General features: G+C 39.7%; 1 protein-coding gene across 3 annotated transcripts in view; it reads right to left on the bottom strand.

The window, feature by feature from the left end:
• Window positions 1–7,640: 7,640 nt before the first annotated feature.
• The window catches only part of trim62.1 (tripartite motif containing 62, tandem duplicate 1), a 43,337-nt gene continuing 31,288 nt past the window's right edge, over window positions 7,641–19,689 (bottom strand). For all 3 annotated transcript variants that reach the window (XM_007549873.2, XM_007549866.2, XM_007549882.2), the window contains exons 4-6: window positions 16,695–16,951; window positions 13,336–13,451; window positions 7,641–9,130 (exon numbers count right to left, since the gene is read on the bottom strand). In XM_007549873.2, the coding sequence (XP_007549935.1) occupies window positions 8,580–9,130; window positions 13,336–13,451; window positions 16,695–16,951 (924 nt within the window). In that variant the 3' untranslated portion in view covers window positions 7,641–8,579. The remainder of the gene's footprint in view (window positions 9,131–13,335; window positions 13,452–16,694; window positions 16,952–19,689) is intronic.

Below are 19,689 nucleotides of genomic sequence, written 5' to 3'. Positions count from 1 at the left end.
TTAAAGATAATGCAGTTTGTTTTATTTAAAAAGTTGGAAATTAAGGGAAAAAAAAATTAAGACATAATAGTATGAGATTTCAGTAAGCACATTCAAAACAAACAAACTTTCAACATGAAAACACAGAACTGAAAGGAAAATCCATGTTTGCAACAGTTTGTTTCCCTTTTGTGCCTCACTTCAGTCTTTCCCAATATTGCTCATCGAGGAACGCGGTTCTGCATGTTTTCTGTCTTTACACACGCTAATACGCTGTATGAAGGAATTAATAACTCCATCAGGTTCTGCAGCAGCTTGTTAGTGACTCATCCTTATAGATCAGCAATATTAAAGCAGGGAAACACGTAAAACCTGCAGGGCATCCTCAGTTCGTGCTCTGAGGACACGAACCATGAAACAACATGCAGGTTTCTTTATCTCCACTTTTCAGGAATGTCTCGACACAACAGTTTATGTTTCAGATAAACATTAAAACTGAGTAAGAATCTGTTGTTTTACCCTTAGCTTCTAGGAGCTGGTGGATCCACTCAGAATCCAGAAACTAATCAAGGAATCATTTCTCTATCTTATTACCAAGTTGTGTTACATCATAATTCACAAATAACACAAGAATCTGATCCAATGCATTAACCAAATTCCTCAGCTTGGTCCTGTCAACCCATTAAAGAGAAATGGCAGGTCAGAGCAGCGAAGGTCAAAAGCAACTTGACATGCTCTGGTGAGTTGAGGACACAACTCACCACCAGATGGCGCCCTCTCCCAGAAAAGGACCAGAAACTCCTGTTGTGTTGGTTGTTGGGAGATCTAATAGGAGAGGAATGAAGGGAATGAAGGATTGTTAGCAATCAGGTTGTTGACTAATTGTAAAGTTATCCTCTGATTTTATTTGAAAGGGAAGCAGACATTAACACGGATAGCTTCTTCAAGTCATCTGAGATTCAGTTCAGGGTTTTTTTTACACTGGGAGCAAAACACTGAGAGTTATATTTGGCTCAGGTTTGGTTCAGCTGCTCACAGCAAGAAGGTCCTGGGGTTGGATCCAAGTCCATTCTCTCTCTTTCTCTCTCTCCATTCTTCCTAAACTGTAGCTCAAAAATATGCACAGTCGCGTAAGAGCATGTGGAAACCTCTTAAAAGATTGCAGACTAATTTAAGTCCATCCATCCATCCATTTTCCGTCACCCTTGTCCCTCAGTGGGGTCGGGAGGGGTGCTGGTGCCTATCTCCAGCTCACGTTCCGGGCGAGAGGCGGGGTACACCCTGGACAGGTCGCCAGTCTGTCGCAGCTAATTTAAGTCAGATAATAAAATTTAATTTGTATGTCATTTTACAGCATTTACTGAACCAAACTGCTTTACTTTCTAGCAGGATTAAACAGACTAGAATAAAAACACGGTGACAACATTTGGTAGAAACATAAGAGTCACAGTGTGCTAAAGTGGCTCTAAACAAATGTGGTTTTTAGTTTAGATTTAAACAAAAATAGATCATTGATGAGCCGCAATTAAAAAGGTAATGAATTCCAGAGTTTTGGACCATCTCCATCAAATAAATGGTCACCTCACAGTTTGGACTTTAACCTGAGGATTTCCAAAAGATGTTGGTTAGCAGAACGAAAAGCCCTGACTGGGCAAGGTGGTTGTCACATAAATAAGAAACTGCAACACCATTAACGTCTTTAAAAACAGACAAATGTTCAAAAACAACTCAGAAACATCCTGGGAACCAGTGGAGTGATGTGACTGCAGCTGTGTTTCCATTGAACATATATATATAAAATAAAAATATATCTGCATAATAGAGACATGCCAATTTCAGAAAAATAATTCATGTTCTTTGATAAAAATGTTTCACCAGGATGAGGTGGTTTTTCTCCAAATTGCAATGGAAAAGCTTTTTTCACATCACATCATGTTTTTCTAATGACTTATGGTGTGAACAAACTTATTCATGCGTGATTTTAATTATGTTTCTTATTTAAAGGGTCAGTACCATGTAAAATCGACTTTTTTGACTTTTACAAAATGTTATAATCTCTTCCTTCTCCTTGGAGCTGCAGTTTAAAAGCTTCCAAGTTTCCGCCTCACTGAGTGGCCGTTCCCCACGACTCCCCCACTCGGCTCCTTCAGACTAGCCAGTAGCAATTAGCAAACACCTGGTGGAATTGCGCATCTGCTCAGGCTACTGGTAAGCTCAGTAGGCTGGTAAAAACAAATTATTTCCCTCCTGTACTACCAGGTCGATAGCCTTCAACTTAAAAGCGGCATCATATGAACTTCTTCGTGTTGTTTCCATGATGAGGGGGTATGAGTTTGAAGAAATTTCTCCATCGTGCCTGCTGCTAGCATGTGCTTGTTCTGAATTAAAATCAGCACTTTCTTCTTTGATTTCGAATTTTGACTTCCAATGATTCACTTCCTGCTAAAGCACCCCCTGGTGGTTGAAGAAAAATCCACAGAAAAGCCGCACCGGGCTGTAAGCCGCCCAAAGCGAGGGGAAAAAGCAGCGGCTTATAGTCCGAAAAATACAGTATTTCTTTAAAGCCATGTTTAATATATACAGCATATTTATAAAAACTGAAAGTAATATAGTTACTTGATTATGTTATAAATAGCACTAAGTTCCTGGAAAACACATAATACTGCTCCTTTAATGGAAATGCTGCAATTGCATAATTGTGATTTTTTTAGTTGAGTATTAACAAAGTTTTTTTGCACATTTGTAATGGAAACACAGCAAATGAGGGCATCTTTTGTCTCATTGCTTCATGTTTAGAGCTTAATAACAGGCCTCCAGTCCTATGTCGCCGAACACTGTAAGTAATCCCAGAACATTCAATAACACAGATGATGAGTCTGTTCATGCCACCAGCATCATAGCTGAACGTCTTGTTGTGAAGCAGAATTAAAATGGAGGCTTCATTTCTGCTTTTCACCCCCAGATTGCTTGCAAGATTAGAAACCTCACACTCCTGCCTCTGGAGGGCCGCGGCACACAGGAATCAAATCTCTCTAAGGAGACTTCAGTGGCTGTTTAATGGACACTTTCCCCCCAGGAACAACGTGTCCATGACAGGACAGGCGTTCTGTCCTCTGATAAAAATCACAGCGTTGAGCTGAGAGACGTACCCACATCCAACGGCAGCAATATGAATATGGCCTGTTGTCTGAAACTGTGCGCTCTTTGTTGAGAAGTGGCTGCAATCATGATGCAACAAGACTCAACTGCTTTCAAGTGTGAAGCAATGAAGCAAAAAGGCATGGCTGCCCACTTTTCTAAAGTACTTCGACACGGAGCGTGACTCAGGCATCAACGTTTTGTCACGATTTTTGAAACATCAAACCATTTATTTTGCAGTTCAACAACCGCATACTTGGATGCACCACAGATGGCAAACGAAGGGGGACTTGTTGGCAGCTGTGCCTCACTCGCAGCGAGAAAAACACCGAACTCCAGGAGACATCTCTTTCATTCCGCATGTCGCACGCCCCGAGCCTCGTGCAGTTGCCAAAAACACGAGGAAGGGCGATGAAAAAGATTGCACAGCTTCCCGCCTCCCAGCTGGAAGTTTGGCACCGATCCACTGAAATATGTGCCATGAAGCTCTGACAGGGAGGGATCAAGTGTTAACAAGCAGAGGCAAAGCATTCCTGCGTTTCAATGGGGACTCATCTGCTTCTCATATGTTTCATTTTTGGGTTCTCAGTTTACAAAAATTGTCTTATAGTTACAGAAATCTTTGAAATCTGCTAGGCCACCCTACTTGGCCACTGCCACCCGAGCTCTCAACCTTATCATATCATATTACCTTATTATTTTGAACGCATTAAAATTGATACGCTGTACAAGATACATTTTTCTAATTAAAGTAATAGTGACAAAACTTCTTATTTACATACAGCATAGTAAAATAAAGTGGGGTTTTTTTATCATTATTTTTTCCTTTGTTGTATTTAATGTCATTGAAACAGGTTATTTTGACGTTTTGGCGAATGTTGTATGCAAAGGTTTTGATGGGCATTGAAATGAAAATAGTTATCATGTAACGTCACTTTCGGGAACTTTGTTACTGACAGCCATCTTGGTAGTAAATTGCTATGTTGTTGTTATGACAACAATAAACAAGGTACAAGCTTAGCTAGCTCTCTTCTCGTTCCTATCTAACTTATAAACAAGCATATTACAAGTATTATTCAGTCACAATTTTTGTGTACTCTACCCACATCTGTGTAACAAGACACATTTACTGTAGTAGTACTTATTACCGAACTAGCAAAATTAGCTTAGCTAATGTAGCTTATATCTGCAAGCAAAGACGAACATGGCCTACGTGTTGGTGTACTTACTTTGCCAGTGACCAGACCCGTGTCGTTCACATGAAGAGTTCAAACGTCCTCTACAAAGCCGTTGAAACACTGATTGTAGGATTTCAGGTCATGAAGCTTCTCCATGGTTTACACACTTCTTCGTGTTCACTAGTAGTTAACCATGTAGTGGGAGATCTGACGCAGCGTGTTTTCGTTCTCCGTCTCAGGACGCCGTTTGAGCGTTCAGTCATGCTAGATGGGTAGCATATTGCCCACACTCCTTGTCCATTTATTACAAAAATGCTCCTGTTGTTGATTTTTTTTAACAAGCGCCATTAATTATTAATTCAAGTTAACATTTACACGCAAATACACAAGATAACAGACAAGTGGCTAATTTCCACCCCTAGTCTCATTGGCAAGTTTATGTTGTGAAATAAGAAAAAAACCCCAGCTCCAACACACACACACAAAAGGAGAAAAGGGATAATTTTCCTACAAATTTAAAATTTGTAGTCTATAATGGCTCAATAATTTTTACTTTAAGTTGCAGAGAGTTAACATAAGGGCACTAAAAATAAGACTTTTACAACTATATTTTTAGCGCCGTTATGCCAACAGTTAAGCTATGCTAAGCTAAACAGGCTAAGCGTGTGACTAGAAATATTAGCCTTTGTCTTATGCCGTTGTATAAACGGTATGCTTCGTAGTTTTCACATACTAAACTAAACAGATCTATATGTTTTGTTTGGTTAAGCTTTGTTATTCAAGTTTTTGCGCCCACTGTTAATTTTAATTTAAGACTGCAATGCTTTTAGATGATATTGCAATTTTAGTGTGCCTCTTCTACAGCTCTGTCCCTGCCTTAGTTGAATAATTTAATTATTTTGCAATCTATTTTAAAACAAACGCAAAACTCAATTAAAATTTCAATTAACATTTAATCTTCATTAATATTGACATGTTTATGGAACTATTGTATAATTTATTGTAATACATTTTTTTATTTATGCTCTAATCTCAATATCTTGACCATATTTAAAAATTTAAAAAGAAGGATTGTGCTTGTTTTGTAGCCAGGACAGTCGGTGTTGGTGCTTTTGGGAATACAAAAAAAAAAAAAAACTGAAGAAAAGTTTAAAAACATAAAAAGTTAATTCTACACACGAGACTGACACCAGGTGGTTCAGTTACTAATAAATATTCCTTATGAATTACCACAAATGCAAATATTTGTGGGAATCTCAACATTGAATATTTTTAAGAAATAAAATCACTACAATGCAAAATGCATTTTCTGCGATGAGTTGACAGATCTGTTTTTAATCACCTGGTGGTGAGATTTACCCACAGATTTGTTTTTATCCTGACGCACATAAGCTCCACCCTGACAAAGGAATTTGACTTCGCCTCATCCCTTTCCAGAGAGAAGCAATGCCCTGCAGCAAGAATATTAATTTCAAGACAAACTTGAAGACACAGTGATGTTTTTACAGTGGTTTATTGTACATTAAAACATTTCCCACAATCCTCCAGCAGCAAAAGCCCATTGGAGTGTTTTTGTTTTTAACACAAGTGCGAAGAGGCCATCATCAAAAGACACAGTCATCATTATATCCATATAAAGTGTCATAGTTATGAGCATAATATATATATTTTACCAATAGATTCAACAGTGACCCAACACAACTCCTATCAATTGTAATATTTCCACTGAATGCAGCAAAATAATCTGGATTCAAATTCTCTATAATCCTGCATGTCAAGATTCACTTTAGACCAAAACATCAGAAAGCTCTCCACAGTGTCTGCAACATCAGCTTAAAACCTTAAAATAAACCTAACAGCAGGCTTTTCATGGGTAACAAGCAGATCCAGGTGTTGCTCTGCAAAAATGACTCATAACTTGAGGATCATCAGAGACTCCTGCAGATCTGTGCATGTTAAAACAGCCACCAACTCGCAGCTTGATTCGCATCCTACGGCACATACCAGAATCATTTCCTATCAAAGTGAGGGCACTGCCCCAATTTTCACTTTATAAACCAACAAAGATGACACACGCACAAATGCAAACATAAAAAATATAGTAGCAAAGGAAGGCTGCTGCTTTTGTTTCATTATTTGTTGGTTGAGATCGACCTGATCTTGAACAATTGTGCAATTATTACCACTTTTTTTCCGCCCGATCGCATGGGCGGTTCGGCTTCATTAGCGACAACCGAAGTTGGATTTGTGACCCCAGACAGCAGGGCTCGTGTGTGACTAACGATGAAACAAGAGCACTTGAGGCACATGGGACAGAAATGAACATGACCGAGCCTCAAAAGGAATGATCTGTGATTTTTATCATCATGCAACACCAGCACATAACTCACCCGCACACTGCCTCTTCTCTAAACATTCAGCTCAATTTCATCTAACAAATGAGGTGAATTAATAGAAGAGGACACCGGTTCTCTCCTCACAGCTCCCTCGACAACAAGAATCAATATTTACTTAATTTAATATTCATTTAATATTAAGACAAGATGAGGGAAGAAACGTGGACGTCTCAGGAAAAGGACAGCAACTTAAATATGAACAACTCCACGGGAGACTTCTTCCTTTTTACTTTATATACAAACTAGAAGGTCCTTTCTTCACCAATAGCAGCATTTGCCTAAGCAATGTCCTGCCTCTTTAAAACTACCTACTGAGCACAATGCATTAGAAAAGTATTCACACCCCCGATGCAGACATGCTTCATGAAGTTACAGCCGACATTTTATGTTATGATGTGAAAACAAGAGAGAGTAATGCTTAATTGTGATGTACAAGTAGGATGATGAAGAGTTTCATCATCCTACTTAGGATGATGAAGAGTTTCTATGGTTTTTACACACAAGAGAAGCGGGGAAAGCATTTGTTTTTACCCCTTAAACACTTTACAAATAAAACCAGTGCAACCATTTTCCCTCAGAAATGAAACAAAAAGGCAACTCTAGAGGGTCTGTAGAGATTCATAGCTCAGGTGGAAGAATCTGTCACATATATTCTTCTCAAATGTGGCTTTTATGGAAGACTGGCAAGAAGAAAACCAGAACCAAGCAACTTTTTGACCAACATACAACCCCCCTCCAACCCACCCCTACCAAGAAAAAACACACCACCCATAACAAGAAAGATGGCAGTGGCAGCTTCATGCTGTGTATTTCATCAACAGGGAAGCTGGATGGAGTTGAATTGAGGGCAATCAAACCAGGGCAGAGGTTCTACTTTCGTTTTGTAGCCTGAGGTCAAAATGGATACCTGTGATAGAATGGCCTAGTCAAAGTTCAGACTTAAATCTAGTGGACAATCTGTTAAAACTTCATCCAGTTCTCCATCCAGTCTGAGCATGACCTGTTTTGCAAAGAAAAGGGGTTGACTACAAATGCATGCCACACTTTTCAGAGACCATGTATCCTTCTTCACTTCACATCAAGCTCACTTTGTTTTGATCAGTCACATGAAATACCTTTAAATTCTGTTTGTAATGGGACAAAATATAAGTGTGAATACTTTTGCAAGACACTGCAAGTAGTTCTCTTCTACTCTTAAGTGTTTAGAAATAAAACAGAACACACACAGGTTTTCTTCACAATGACGGACTACACAGACAGCGACTGCAGGAAGAAACATAATAGTCCAAAACAAAAATGACACTCTCTTATTTAAGGCTCTTCTGAAGCCAAAATCCACAAATTAACTTACAAAAATCAAAAGAGCAACAACCCCAAGATACGAGCACACTTGACACGAGTGAGTCACCGTCTGAAAAACGGAGAAAAAAAACAAACGGGCTTGCTGTCAATCACAGCTAGCACAGGAAGCCAGCAGTGTAGCAGGAGACAAGTGGCTGTTCTTCACTGGTGCACTTGTTTGGAAACAAACAGGCGACATGGAGCCTGACAGGCGTGAGTTTATAGTGAGAGCGAGTCGCCTGGGAGTGTGAGGTGGGCCTCAGACAGCGACTCTAAGAGGAATGTTCTTTGTCTCCGTCTGTCAAAGCCCAGGAGAACCGCCGACGCTTCTCCACTTGGTGTCATCTTTGTTCCTAACAGGATGCTCAATGAGGTCCAAGAGCAAACGACAACTTTAAGGTCCTTAAAAAATAAACATTTCGCAAAGCATGATTCTTGACAGAACTGAAGAAAACACTTTAACACCCCCGATATACATTTTTAAACATTTCTGTCACCTAAGATTCAATCATCTGTTTGGTCATCTGCAACCAGCCGGCGTTTCCCCTTAAAGCCGCACGGTGTTGATGCGCAGCGGCTGCACGTTCTTGCCGTTGGCGTGGCTCTGGCCGGGGCTGAAATAAGGGAAGACCTTGGAGGTGAACTTCTCCCGATACGTGTAGAGCCAGGACATGTCGTCTGCGTTGTAGAAGATGAGCAGGCCTTTCGGGTAGTCCAGGAACACCCCCACCTTCTCCAGCTTGCTCTTGACGTTGAGGCGCGTCCAGGGCTCGGTGCAGGCGCTGTACTGGTTGCCGTCGTGCATCACGATGCAGTAGAAGCCGCGGCTGGGCTGGATCTGGATGCTGCCCTTGCGGCTCACCGTCTCGTTGGCCACGCCGATCATCCACTGCGTCTTCTCCGACACCATCACCTCCCAGTAGTGGACGCCCGACACGAAGCCCTCGGCGCCCAGGACGGAGACCTCCACGTCGAAGCGCCGCGGCGAGTCCTGCAGAGGCTGCGGGTGGAGATTCCCGTAGGCCACGATGGTGGAGTCATCTGAGAGGATCAGTCTTTGGTGGGCTGTGATGGGGTCAAGGGTCAGAGCTCCTGGCACTGTTGGTAAGAGCAATTACAGGTTACATATCAGATTTCAGAGACAGAAAAAAAGTGATCAACAGACAGCCTTTCCACTGATTTTCAAAGCATGGTTAAATATTTTAAAATTGACTTTTCTAGGGGTGTTTTTACACCTGATAGTTAAATAGATTTGTTTTGATTGGCAACCAAAATTGAAATATTTGTCATGTTTTCACACAGCACTGTCTCAAATGAACCAAACCCTTCCAAAAACCTGTTCCCCCACTTACCTGTGGTGGCGCTGCACCAAAAACCACTGAAGGAAATGACACAAAACCTCTGAAGACGACATGAGCACAACTTCCTTCTTCACAAAATATTAACAAAAATGAAGTAGTGTCAGATTTTAGCGGCTGCAAGATTTCTCTTTTGTCTTTGGCAAAAACACCATGAGTGTTAGACTCTTAAACTTTTGGTTGTATTTACCCAGAATGCCGTGCGCTATAGTCCACTTCCTGCTTTTGGAGCAATCTCCGTTCTGTTTGCATCCACATTCAAACCACACCAGAGTTCACTTCAACCAAACCAAGGCCTAGGGATTTAGGCGAACCAGTGTTTGCTTTTCTTGGTCCTTATCAAAGTTTGATTGTGCATTCACGCCTCCCCAATCGAACCGGACCTTCTACGCAAACAAACTAGAGTACGAATAAAGAGAAACAACTTATACTGAGCTGAAAACGAAGAGAACATTTAAGTTTTCATTTAACTAAGGTTTAACATTTAACTACTGGTGCAGCTAAACTCTTGTGATTAAAACACATGTGGAGCAAAGTGAGGCTTGAACAATCACTGCAATGTTTCCTAGCATGAAGTGTTCTGGTAACTTGTTACTGTGACGGGTTCCAGGCAAGCAAGTTTTTAAAATGCCTGGGTAGGGTGCTGGTTTGTTAGGTCTCACACAGTTTCAGATCATTCTCAATGGATAAATCTCCATGTAAAACTTAATTTAATGAAAACAATCTAAAGACGAAGACCATTTTCTTACGCCCTAGTTTGGTGTTCCAGATGTAACTCCTTCACTCTTTGGCTGAGTTCTCAGCTGCTCTGTGGTCAGTTTACAACTCGTCTTGTGCTAGCATTAACTTTATGAATTAGATAAAGGCTCCAATGTTATTTGAAGTCATGCCAATTCAGAGCCGACTGGTAGAGCTGCTGAGAAACTTTACAAATCAGGTGAGGCAACAGCCCGAAATATTCCTGCTGATTAAAATGATCAGGAATGAGAAACAAACCACAGCGTTTCACAACCGCTGCATCCATGTGACCACCACCACCACGCATCTGTTTTATCTTTAACCACTGGTCTTCAAAGAAAAGTGTCCTGCAGGACAGCTCAGTTTCTGCTACATCAACCCACGCCGGGAGTGTAAACAACACACAGAGACAGTAATTACAGAGAAAGGAGGAGCAGTTTCAGTTCACAGCTCCATAGGATGTCTAATTCTCTGTGCAGTTATGCGTTTTAGGAGGGTTTGCACCCAGTGGAGCTTCTTTCAAGCATGTCTTTCCAGATGTAGAGCAGCTCAGAGCTCCACCAGGCCTGTGACAATACATCCAGCTTAACATACGAGATTAAATTAGCTTCTTCAATTAAAACAAAAGCTTTAATCACAAATCACAAAATGTGTTCCAAAAACTCCTTGTGTATAGAACAGTTCAGAGTAAAACCAGAATAGCAAACATTTTCACCACAAAGATTCACAAAGCTCATCTGAGAATCGAATGCAAGAGAACAAATATCTGGTGAACGGACTCAAAATATTGTTTAAGATTTTACAATTTAAATCTCCGATTGAAGGCTAAAAACAACCCAAAGCTGAAGGATGACAACAGCACAGCTAGCACACGCAGGAAGTTAACAGCCAGGCCAATGTAGGCATTGTTTATGATTAGATTAAGTATATTAGATAAAAAAATTAATTTAACCTTTTAGATTCAGATTCATGTCCCAAATGGACAATTAATGTTGCAGCAAGTATAAAAACTAAAAGACAAAGTATCAAAAGTTAAAAAATAAACCTACTATTTATTTTTTCTCTGTGTCTGAGCCAAATGAAGGAGAATATTTGCTTGTGGATTTTGTTTTTCTCCACTTCTTAAATCTGCAGTATGAAACTTTAATAAAAAAATAAGTTTTACATTTTTTATTAAAACTGTCACTACATGCAGATTTATGTTAATACTTCTTTCAGCTCCTTTTAATTCATGATATAATTTAGTTGTTTCATGAACTATTCATATTTATTGAGTGAATGAAATGAGAAATGACCTGAATTATGTTTATTTAAAACATCTCAGTTCAACGCCTCCATATCACTATGTGACAGGAGTTTAACTTTTAGGCTCATAACTACAAATACGGCTCTTTTACTTCCTTACATTAATCATCTTCAGGGTGGTGATACATTTTTTTTTTAAAAACTGTTCTGCAATTACGTCGGCAAGGATAGATGGAGGTGAATTTTGTGGCGAACTGCCAGCGGACAGGACAGCTTGTTCACTGGTCAATGACAACTCAAGTGTTTGTTGCAATCATTAAAGATTCATAGCCTGAGCGCCCTGCTGGGGTCAAATGAAGAAACGGAGGAGATTGGAGCTGTCCTGCTAAACATAAGTGGGGTTTAAAACCAGCTCCCGGTCCGCTCCTGCTGTCCGAACAGTGAATTTCGGGGCCGATGGGACGAATGTCTTTGTTGACGCTCTGGCAACTGCTGCTGATGGATCGCAACCAATTGTTCCATTTAGCAGCCAGTCAAGTGAGGCCAAGAAACTGTCTGGCCTCCCCGCGGGCAGAGAACTGATTGAGAGAGCAAAACAACATTATAAAATCCTCAGTGCGTTTGTTGAGTTATCTGCTGCGAGTGCGAGAGACGGCTGCGAGAAGAAGTCCTGCTCCTTCACCTGAGAAGGAGCCGCGGGCTGTGCAAAACGCATTTTGTTTTTATCAAAGCACTCCGCTTTGATAAAGCTAGACTTCAATACTTTTGAATGGGAGAATACAAGTCTAGCGTATTTTGACTTCACAATTTTATTTCACTCTGCAAATTTATTTAAATCCTCTCCCGCTGCAGCTCTCCCTGTAGCTTTTCAATTAGAAATGGGTCTGGGCTCAGGGTGAGGCATTCAGAGCGCCGATCTGCCGCTGAAGCCCTTCAATTTTTCATTTGGATGTACGCTGCGGCTTGTTGAGCTCAAAGGCAAAAGGCAAAATCTGTCTTTATCTGCAGCTTCGAAATGCAGCCCCAAGCAACATGGTATCCATTATCTTATTACCACAACATCTGTGCGGTGTTGTTTTTCTGCTCCAAATAGTTTACAGAATCATAACCTGAAAAATAAAACGCGGTTGCTTCAGACAATAGCAAATGTTTCTAAGTCATTATGGTACACTGGGTATATGTTTTTGGAACTTGCAGCTTTAATTAAAAGTTAAGCTGAAAGTCTCAGTGACCCAGAAACACGAGCAGAAAAAAAACAAACAAAACAAACACATCACATTCTGGGGAAAGATGTTTCCTCTTCGCATTTTTTTTATATTGCTATTTATACGACCACAGGAATCTTGGCTGTCCTCCTGTACAGTTTTCTCTATATATCAGTCTTTGTAAAAATGTCTGGTAAAAACCACAGCTGCCGTTTACTAGCAGGAAATTTTCCCCTTATTGCTGGTAGAAGTAAAAACTACCAACAAGTATCGACCTTAAACTGGTCAATTCTGAGTGCAGCCACCTCTACATTTACAAAGAAATATACATTTTTCATATTTTGTGCGCAGAACACAAATATTGAGAAAATATTTTAATAAATCACACTTTTTATAATGCCGACAACAAAAACATAAAACTGAAAGGTAATTTTCCTCAGTAACAGATGGAAATTTCCCTCTTGGTTGCTCAAGGATGATTAAATGCAACAGGAAGCTCATAATTTATTAACAAGCAGCATCTTGTTTGTTTAATCTCAAAGCTTATCTAGCAAAATGGAATCGCTGGCTTGTGAGCGACCCCAATAAAACTGCTTTAGCTTTAAAAACAAACAGCTAATCATTTAAATCAGAGCACTTTTCCACATATTTATTGAAGGATATAATATTGATCTGTTTATCTAACGAAGCAGCAAACACACAAACAGTCAGACAACCTTTAAGCCTGACGGCTGTAGTTTGTGCAGCGCTCCCTTACCTGGTGAAATGTCTTGGAAGAGCGATTTCCAGATTGTGTACTGCAGGGGCCCCATGTACTTGGACGTTGGGAAGTCCTCATAAGTCAGATTGGTCTCGTGTATCTTCCCTTTAACCCTGAAAAACAGAGCAACAACAGTCTGAGCTGACGCCGTCATTTGTAATTTAATATCGACTCGTGTTGTGCAGCTCCAACTTTCAATGCTTGATGAATTTCTTTTTATTTATGCTTTTTGAAATCTTCCATTGGCTGGTAAACAGCATCATTAATCATGAGCTGAAAGGATGAAGCTGGCAGAATGGGTCACGCTTTGCAAAAAGAAAAAAACTTTATATGGACCTTTATGTGAAGGAGAGTAAGCTACTCTACATGCTGACACATTTCCGCTCACCTGGGACTCATCCTAGTCTAAGAATCAGGCTGTAAATAATTAATAACCCCGCTTAGTCCGGCTTCTCCCTTACCAAAACGTGCATCTTAACCTGCAGCCGTCCTGTTCTGCACTAATCCTCCTGCCAGAGCTGGTGTTGTCTTACAGAGCGACAGAAATAGAAATGGTCTAATCTATGAAAATGGAGCCAAAAGAAAGCAGCAAAACCTCAAAACTGCTTAGAATAACCAGGAGAATTGAAACGGTTAAACGGTGAGAGCAAACAGCATGAATAAAGGTCAACAGTCCTGCTGTTTCCACACAATGATGCAATCTCCAACCTAAACATACATGTGTTAATTTTAAGGCTTACATTTTAACAGATGCATTGTTCCTACAATATGTCCACTTAAAAGCTCAACACTTTTCCAAACTCAGTTTCAGAGATCGTTTTCAGCTGCATTTCATGACACTTTATTTGGGTTTGTTGTTTTTTTTCTTCCACAGATAATGAAACAAATTGTTGAAGCTGGTTCCAAAAGGCATTTTGTCTTCTAGATAAACTTATAATCAGCTCAAATGACAAACATAAAAAAACAAAAAACTATAAAAGCTGAACATGAACTGAACGCAGATCCTTGAAAATCACACTTTGAAACCAGTAATAAATTTATCAAAACTCAGAAAACGTAGACATCTAAACGCTTTGCTTTTAAAGCAATTTAAAAACCTTGGATTTGGTTTCAAAGATACAATTAAAATGATCAAAAGAACAAAAAGAATAAAAAGCCATTTTATTTTAGAAGAGTTTTATTCAAAATCTAAAATAAAGATCAAAGAAAATCAAATTCTAATGTCTTAAGCTGAAACTGAATTATAAAAAGCATATTTGTTTTTCAGAAATCCAGTTTTTTATCTTTTAGATAACGGAAGAAGTCTGGAAATTCAACCTTTTTTCCAAACCACAATTTTAATTTTTTTCATACTTTTCCAGAACTGGAATATAATAAAATCACACTCCATACTTTCCAATACAGTGAGAAACCACTGATAACAGTTCTGGTTCTTTTAGTATTTTTGTATTTGTCATATGTGCCCAGATTTTTTCCTAGTCTGTAATGAATATCTGACGTCTCTCCATTTTCCTTTTCTGAGAAATGAATGAACCCCTCACGGCGTTAACGCTCTCAGCACAGAGGACTTCATTGCATCAGAGACACTCGGCTGGACGTCAGACAGAACCATAAGAAGCATATTTGTAGTCAAACATATCACTTTCCATCTCAGCAATGCAGATGAGAAATGCAGTAAGAGCTTATTTTCAGATTTCCCAACTCTGATCGCCGTCTAGAATCCTGAAATTTCAGATTTGACTTAAAACTCTTAACTTTACTGAACTTCAGGGAAGTTCTTGGTGCATTTTTATGTTGCAAATACAAATGTTTGAGGAATTTCAGGCAGATATTACAACAGACTGACAATATTTACACAGCAGAATAGAAATATAATTAATATAATCCATACTTTTCACACTTCTAAAAAAAGAAGCCATTCCTAGAACATCATTTCTTTTATTATAGAAATTTGCCATTCACTGCCAGTTTTTTGCTCTTACACTATTTTATGCTTTAAGATATCAAACTGTTCCAGTAAATCCTCATCATCCACCTCCTGATTAGACATTACAGCTGGTTTAATTCGGCCCCAAAGCTCCATCTGTTCAGGGATTAGCTGGAGCCGTTGCTCAAATCTCTACTTTCTCCAACCGGTTGCACAACGCTGCACAACACATTTATATGTGCATTAGTTTTAAAAATGATTCATTTTTCAAACTGTCTGCCTTTATATCCACTTCTATTTCTTTTAAATGGGTTATTTTGACCATATTTAATGTGAAGCTACTGATCTGCTAGTAGTTCTTCCAAAGATTATTTTACCAAGTATTCTCATATTCGTATTTCTTCTGTCTGTGACTTTTACTTAATATTGGGTAGAACAGCAATTAAGCAAAAATAAGCTTAAGTTTGGAATAACCTGTCCCAGCTCTTCAATCCACTACTTCAGTCATTCTTTTAGAAAACATTTAAAATTAATTTAATTTCAAATGGTTGGTGATTTTGTTTAATTCTTATAAACTTGTGTTTATTCTTCACCTCTCCTCCACAGCTGCTTTTTATCCGTCTTTTGGTTTTTGTACTTCAAATATTCTAATCTACTCTCAACACATTTTGAACTATGTTAACAAATCCACTACTTTAGAAATCCAACTTTTTCAGGCTGAGGACGATTTAACCAATTTAACAAACAAACCACCTAACTTGAAATTGCCTCAAATGAACGAGTTTATTTGGGGCATTTTGAGTTACTTACATATTCTGAAAGTCTGGATTTTAAGCTTTCCAATGATGTCAAACACATAGAAATCAAAAAAAGAAGTTGTTTTTATTACCAGTTGTGTGCATGAATAACATTTTTAGGTCTATCTGTAATTTAGAAGCAAAATAAAAGAAAAATAGATCCTCTTCTGCACCATTAAATATAAAATTAACCAGCAGTTCCTATCGGTTTTATTAATTTAATAATTTTTAATTAAATAAAAATAATAGCTGTTGACGTGGGAGCAGAGCATTATAAGCGAGCAAAGTTGTAAAAAAAACAAATAACAGTTCTTATTTTACTGGAGATTGTTCAAAAGAATCGAATCGCTACTGAACTTCACATGAAAACAACTTGGCTTCCTCCAATTATATAATCCTGGCGTTGTTTTCTTTCCATCTTAAGCTTTTGTTAGCACAATCCTTTGCTAAGCTAATTGTAGCGTCACACTTTGAGCTCACATCACAGCAAATAAACGGTTGTTTATATGCAGTACCTCGCGGACCAATAGGGGGGGTCTGTGGACCTCCGGTGGTCCAGGGACCATAGTTTGAGAAACACTGCTTCAGAGCACATTTATTCACACTTGAGGCTCTGAGCAGATCGCACCCACCTCTCGGATGTGATGGCCACGCCCTCCAGGAAGTCGTGGCGGCCCGTCTCGCTGAGGCGCTCCTGCAGGATTTGGATGCCCTCCTTGACGTCGCGCAGCTGCTGGCTGTAGCACTGGATCTTCTGCTCGATGTCGGCCAGCTTGCGGGCCGTGTCCATCTCCAGCTCCTCCAGCATGCTCTTCTGGCGCTCTCGGAGGAAGCGGTGAAGCCGCTCGAACGCATCACCGATGGTTGCACGGAGACTCTTGGCTGAAGACTGAAAAAAAAAAAAAATTTCCTGGTTGTAAAAGCTGAACCCATGTAAGATGGTGAATGGATAAATGCAGGTCACAGTGCTTCAGTGCATATTTCCTGACCGCTGTTAGCTTTTCTGTAGAGTTGAGGTCACAATGGCTGAACTTTAATTACACAAAACTCAATAAATCTAGGGTTTGCACAGCACTCTAAACTCTGTTAATATTGCATAAACAGTAATTCATTGATTCAGCATGTAGATGTGTTGATTTTATGAAGCTCTCGGGAGTAATACATGTACACAACCATCCAACCTGAAAATAAGGAGTATTTCAGACAACTGTACAGAAGCAGAAGAAAAGGAACAAAAATAAAAGGCAAACATGAACAGTCACTAAAGAGAAGCTGAGTGGGAGGACAGGTGGGCAGACAGAGGAGAGGAATCCATTAAAAATCTCAGCAGGTTCAAGTAACAGAAGAATCCAAAGAGGAGAAATGTTTACAAAAATAAGATGTGCATTTAAAGAAATGAGTGTTTGCATAGAACAGAAGGCCTGATTAAAAACAAACAAAGATGCATACATGCAGGTAGGCCTGTAGCTACAAGGAATAAATGAAATAATCTCATAATAAATTAAAGAGAACCAAATGCTTGTTTGTTTTCATCATGTTTCTTTCAACTAAAGAGACTGGAGGAGGAAAAGCTTCATTTCGGACTCCTTCCCTTCTCTTTTCAGGGCTCAACACACACAGGAGGCGACGTTGTCCCTCTCCATTCGTTTCCTGTGCAACCCGTCCAATGAGGCGACAGTCGCCTGCGCTCCTCCAGTCAAACCACCAATAAAATTTGAGCATGTGAAATTTTGAGCTTGTTGCGACACAAGAAAGCTGAAGTGAACCTGTGAGAGACGGTATGTTGCATTTGTTGTAAGACAGAAGCAACTGAAAATGCATCTGCATCTAAAATGTAATCATCCAACACAGTTTTCCCAAACTGAAAAAAAAAAACAAAAAAAACCTACAGCCAATGGGCCGTCTCCGTTTTACGGACAGTTCACAACCACTGAGGTGTTTAATCGACAAACTGCAAAAAGGCACAAAATGGTGCCCAGCAAAACGGTTCGCTTAATCACACAAGAGATGTGAAAAAGGGACAGAGACGTCATAATCCATTTTATTTGGATTATTAAAATGTCTTCCATTTCCAGTGTTAAATGTTCTTCAGAAATTAATTTATTAATTTTTGAGACAGTATAATAGTTGCATTTTTATACCATCATAACATCAGTGGAAAATGGTCTGAAAATAACATGATCTTTTATTGCAATTTATCATCAGGAAAAAATATCGTGACTTGCCTACATACAACCACATCTCAATAGATCAGTCAAATTCTTATATTTTACAACTTCTACTCTAACTTTGTGAAAAACAGCAGCTGTATCTCTGAACTTTTAATTCCTCACACCCACAATTTCCTCCTTTCAAGCAGCAGACGTGATCCTGCTGGCCGGTGCAGACAGGTAATCTCTCACTTCCTGTGTGAGCTCGTTAGAACGACGATCCCTCGGCGAGCCAAAGATTTCCTACCTAGTTAAGAGTTTAACTGATGGTGTGAAGAAAGGGGAGGACGACTGCAGCGGAGCAGCCATCAGTCACACCGACGTGTTTGTTGTTTTGGCCCAGCAGGCCGTGATGGCACTGAGTGGGTGGCTGCAGCCTTCAGAGACGTCAGGCTGAGTATTTTTCATCCAGCAAACCCCTGGTGAGGTTAGAGAAAATCTCAATTTACAGCACAAAACGGCAAAAGAGTTGTGAAATAAAGGTAACGATTTGGAGCTAAAATCACCGACTTAAAGAAGAGCAGGAGGACAGCAGATGTAAAGTTTGAATTCCTTCTGGCGCGAGAACTCGTCCCTCCAACTCTGAACTAAATGAAGAGCGAAAGCCGAAAGTCATTTCATTGTCAGCTACCTAAACGCATCAAAGATCAATGCTGCCAGTGTGGCCCACTTCCAGGAACAGCACTCTCTGCAAATGGATGTAAAGCTAATGAGATCAGCTCATTTCCAGTGAGATGAACGACCTATATCAGGCGGCCAGAGAGAGTCGATAAAACGGAGAAGACCAGGACAAGAAGGCGAGCGATGCAGAAACGTCATGCAGAGACTTTAACAAAAATATTTGGAGGAAGTAAAAACTCGAAGCTCCTCTTTGGAAATCAGACATGATTTGCCTCCAGTGAATCCAGCTGAAGGGTTTGTTGTGACAGGAGAGAATGATGAGTGTAAAGATGTGTGAGGTGGTGAGCAAATATTAACTTATTAACACAATGACTCGAGATTAAAAAGCTACTAAAACCAGGCTGTGTTAGAAATCACCTGGCAACCCAAAGCACCGGGGAAGTGAGATAATCAGTGACCAAACACTCCATACCGACTTAATAAACGATCCATTTCCTACATATAAGCAGATTGAAAACTGGATTCTGGTGTTTCACCTGCAGGATCTGATCTGAGCTGGATTCTCTTATTTTGAAAGGGTGCGTTCTGGTAATTGTTTGGATCCGGTAAATCTCAAGCCTTCTAGTTATAAAGTTATTAACAGGTTTGACTCACTTGACCCAACAAAACCTACACTGGGCAAGTGATGTCTAAATAATTACATAAAACATTAACTTCAAACATAACAAGCATTCAGAGCGTCTTAATACGACATAAGATGTGAACCTTCAAGTAAGAAAATAAACCGCAGCACCTA

Source organism: Poecilia formosa, unplaced genomic scaffold (assembly GCF_000485575.1).
Source record: "Poecilia formosa unplaced genomic scaffold, Poecilia_formosa-5.1.2 Scaffold2, whole genome shotgun sequence".
In the NCBI taxonomy this organism is placed as follows: Eukaryota; Metazoa; Chordata; class Actinopteri; order Cyprinodontiformes; family Poeciliidae; genus Poecilia; species Poecilia formosa.
This window is presented reverse-complemented; position numbering and strand designations above follow the sequence as displayed.